Source organism: Quercus lobata, chromosome 2 (assembly GCF_001633185.2).
Source record: "Quercus lobata isolate SW786 chromosome 2, ValleyOak3.0 Primary Assembly, whole genome shotgun sequence".
In the NCBI taxonomy this organism is placed as follows: Eukaryota; Viridiplantae; Streptophyta; class Magnoliopsida; order Fagales; family Fagaceae; genus Quercus; species Quercus lobata.
Window position 1 is genome coordinate 50,314,007 of NC_044905.1, and position 3,993 is coordinate 50,317,999.

The 3,993-nt window shown below is 37.5% G+C and overlaps 1 protein-coding gene across 3 annotated transcripts; it reads right to left on the reverse strand.

The window, feature by feature from the left end:
- Positions 1-949: 949 nt before the first annotated feature.
- Positions 950-3,665, reverse strand: LOC115975767 (protein PLASTID MOVEMENT IMPAIRED 2). Of its 3 annotated transcripts, none has more exons than XM_031096730.1 (3): positions 3,523-3,665; positions 3,167-3,298; positions 950-3,054 (listed from the first exon to the last, which is right to left on the reverse strand). In XM_031096730.1, exons 1-3 carry the CDS (start codon positions 3,634-3,636, stop codon positions 1,252-1,254), a joined length of 2,049 nt encoding a protein of 682 aa, XP_030952590.1. In that variant the 5' UTR covers positions 3,637-3,665; the 3' UTR covers positions 950-1,251. The 3 variants fall into 3 exon arrangements, with proteins under 3 accessions (XP_030952590.1, XP_030952589.1, XP_030952591.1); XM_031096729.1 differs by having other exon boundaries at positions 950-3,057; XM_031096731.1 differs by lacking the exon at positions 3,523-3,665 and adding an exon at positions 3,421-3,500 and having other exon boundaries at positions 950-3,057.
- Between the last annotated feature and the right edge of the window lie 328 nt (positions 3,666-3,993).

Consider the following 3,993-nt stretch of genomic DNA (forward strand, 5'->3'; position numbering starts at 1 on the left):
ATTACATAGAAAATATGACCCTAACAGAATAGAAGGAAACTATAAAAAGGTAGTTAGAAGATAAAGTCAAGATTTGTGGTGGACAGTGTAAGTCAAGAAGAATAATTACATGGTAAGAATATAGCTAAAGACCTTAGCCCAAAAAAGGTAAAAGTGCAGAGAAGATTACAATCATTTATGCTAATTGTAGATTAGATGAGATCAATAATTTGTCAATGTTGTATGAACTACGAAGGCTAAGCACCTGTATAAAATGAAAGGCAAATATTAATTAAGTTGAGAAGTTTGGAACTTCCTAGTCAATGTTAGAAAGGAGATTGGATACTACTGTTAGTTCGCACAACTGGTTTGTAAATGTAGATTGTCATTGTGGTTATACTAGTTAAGTGGCTGTTTGGATATAACAGTAATCTGATGTAAAGTGCTATTTTGTATAGAGTTATCCTTATCTTTCACGAATTCCTTTTTTCAGATTCACTTCTCAAAACTATATTGTTTTGGATATTGATGGGGGAGTATCAGAACTTTTAAGTCAACAAATCAGACTTGCATTGGTAACAGTTGCTAATCTACTTTTTGTGACGCCAGGGATGTATATTGGTGGGGGCCTGGGGGGTAAGTCACTATATTGGAGGCCAACAAATGATGCACCCCATCTTACTTAGGAGAGTGAATGTAAGAACTGTGGTTAAAAACCGAGGTGAGGTAATGGCATCTATACAGGCTCCACTTGCTTCGACTGTTTTCTTTCAGGGGGTAATTTTTATCGGTTTAAGTACAGAGTTTCACCATGCTGGAGCAATAACTGCACTGCTACATACTCGATGCCTATACAAAAACTGAAGCTACATATATTAACATACATCAAGACAGAGTATACTAGAAGTCTAATAACCAAAATTGGCAGGGAAATTTTATCACTATGAGTAGCCACAAGAGTCTTCTTTTATATAAAAATTGCCTCAAAATGATCAACCCACAATGACATAAATTAGAGCCAGACAAACTAGGCCATGATTATTACACATGGATCCCTCACGCTCAAGAAAAAGTTTCATTCCTTTGAGGTAAAGCAAAGTGAAAGTATGAAATGTTAAAGACAAGAACTTCCCTATGAAGTCATCACTTGAACTATTAGCTCTGATTTGTTAAAGTATGTCACAGTTTTTTCTATTCTTTTCCTTGTTTGATTTATTGGACTCACTTGCCTAGTGATCTACTGAATACAGGTGCTGATATCTCAACCAAACTTCAGGCAGCTCTCAGATCCTTGTCATTTCTTTTGCCAATAATTAGCTTTGCTAGATTAGGCATTACCTTCTTTTTCTTCTTAATAGTGAACAAATTAAGATGCCGTGTGCCTGGTGAGGCAGACTTTCGAGCTGCTGGTGAGGCAGACTTCTGAAACTTGGCTCGCCTGGATGGAGTAAAACTGGCATTACTTTTCATAGATTTTCTATGCAATGCTAGTTGCAAGTTTTCAGCTTCTGCATTCTTCTCACATTTCTGTCTCCGGTTTTGTAATTCTCCCCCAACAATTCGCTTTGCAGAGAGTGACCTCCTTGCTCTATAGGACTCTTGTTCTTCCTCCACCCTTACCTCTTTGATTTCTCTCTGAGCTAATTCTGTCTTCATCAATATTTCCTTCTCACTGGCCTTTAAAGCTTCAGTCCATGCATCAGCAGCTGCAACCTTTTTATCAGCAATTTCCACAGCCTGAACTGCACGCCCAGTTAAATACTCATATTCAAACTTTGAAATGGTAATCTTGGAACTATGCTGAGTTGCCAAAGCCCTGGCTGTCATGGTCTTCTCAATAAGAGTTCTCAAATTCTCAAGAGCTAAAGATTCTGATGATTTAACCACCTCGAGCTTTTCCATGGCAGCCTGTAATCTTTCCTCAGTCAAGTCTATCTCAGACTCAGTTTTTTGAATGTCTGCCTTAATGGTGGCAGTTTCTGCTGTATTAAGCTCCTTTTCTTTCTTTGCAGCCTCTGCTTCTGTCTTAAGCTGCTCAAGAGTGAGGGATAGATTAGACAAAATTGATTTAGCCTTTTCCTCAGCTGCAGATACAACTTCCAACTTGGACTTGGCTCTGAGAAGCTTCGAATTGAGATTCTGAACGGTTAAATCAGTCTTTTCTTCTGTTTTCTTCAACTGAACTGTCTCTTTTGTAACATGCTTTAGTTCATCTCTTATAATATCCATGGAGGTCATGAACTGAAAGCCTTCTTCTCTGACCACAGCCAATTCTTTTTTCGCTGCTTCCAACTCTTCTGTAATTGATTGCAATGAAGGTGAAGTTCCTAATTCTTTCCCTTTTTGAAAACTGCCACGGCTCAAGCTATCATTTCTCTGAACCTTTGCTTTCATTTCTTTCACTAGCTTTAGCTCCTTTTGCAACACATGAACATCAGACATTGTCGAGGTCAATTTGGCTTCAAGCTCTATCGATTGGTCAATCTCTTCAAAAATATCCTTCATCTTCTGCTTAGTTTTCTCCATCGCATCTGAGAATTCAATGGCTTCCTTTACTCTTTGAGCTTCTATCTCTCCAAACTCTTTCAAAGCCTCAATCCGTGCCAACTCAACAAGCACTTGTTCTTCATTGGCACCCCCAATCTCCTTCTTAAGGGCTTCAACAGAGTTTAGATAAGACAACATTTTCGAACTTGAGGCTTTAACTTGCTTCTCCATCCTCAATTTCTCTTCCAAAACATAAGCCATGTCAAACTTAAGCCTACCCAATTCCCGTTTTACAAATTCCAATTCTCTCATCACTTCTTCATACTGATAATAACTCTCAATGTTCCTACCAGCCAATGCCTTTTCATCACACCTTCCAGATTTCTTTAGCATCTCAACGTATTGCATCTGTGCCTTTGCCTTTGTGTTCAACTCATCAGTTAATACAGACAGATCTTTCGCTGTCTTCTTTGCATTAGAGAGCTCAGATTCCGCTTGAGCTCTTGCTAACTCAGCAGCCTTCTTGCTCTCTTTGTATCTACCAATGTCCCTTCTTGCTATATGGACTTCTCTTGCTCCTAAAGATGACTTCTTTAACAATTCAGAAGAAAAAGTTAAGTTAGAGAATGCAAATGGATGATAGTGTATAAAATTAAATGTAAATGGTGAAATGGGGTTTTGACAGTTCTTTGAAAAATACCTCTGAGAAATCCATCTGGGGTTTCTTTAGTGAGGGACTACCTTCAAGAGCCTTATCTCCATATAAATTTACGGCTGCTTTAACTGACCCAGTTGTCCTTCTGTTATCGAACTTTGCTGTGTCCATTTTTGCCTGTTCCACAATCAAGAAGGTGAATATTATACGTACTTGCTCAGTCTAGAATTCTTTAGCTAAAAACTAAAATCTGGGTCTGCTTCTAAATAGAGAAACTATAGCAAAGATTTATATTTTACAATAAAATGCAAGCAGTTTCAACGTAGTCTTCAGATTATGGAAGAATGGTATTAACTATTAAGAGACACAAAGTAGTGTCAACATATGCACAAAGTGCTTACCTGAGGCTGAGAATATTTTTGGATATAGTGAGAAGAGAGAAAGTCTTGTTTGTAAGATGAGTGTTGTGTTGATAAAACGGCAAAGGAGAGTGAATGCTTATGATTGGCTGACATAGGTTGGAAGTACCGCTAGTACCAACCATACAAATATGATTATTCCCTTTCCGGCCTTTTAAAGAATCGTTTTGAAATATCTTCCTTTGGACCCTCTTTAAAGGTTATTGGAAAGCTCCTAGTACTAACGAGAGTAATGTTACCGACCAAGCATTTTTCACAGTAAATTTCATGACAGTTGTTTCTCATTTGAGTCTGCTGGTGACACCGTTTCATTTTATATCATTTTCATTTCGAAACCTGTTTCCAAAAAAAAAAAAATTCGAAACCTTAATAGTTGGTGAAAAAATTTGTGAAAAATTTATAGACTTATTGAGTTCTAAATTACTTATGAGAAAATTTGTGGATACGAAATTT

What these genes read in the sequence shown, in the direction of transcription:
- LOC115975767 (XM_031096729.1), bottom strand. Translation starts at nt 3,636, where the DNA reads ATGTCAGCCAATCATAAGCATTCACTCTCCTTTGCCGTTTTATCAACA. An exon ending in AAAAATATTCTCAGCCTCAG is followed by an intron (nt 3,299 to 3,522) that starts GTAAGCACTTTG and finishes ATTGTGGAACAG; the next exon opens with GCAAAAATGGACACAGCAAA. An exon ending in CCCAGATGGATTTCTCAGAG is followed by an intron (nt 3,058 to 3,166) that starts GTATTTTTCAAA and finishes GAATTGTTAAAG; the next exon opens with AAGTCATCTTTAGGAGCAAG.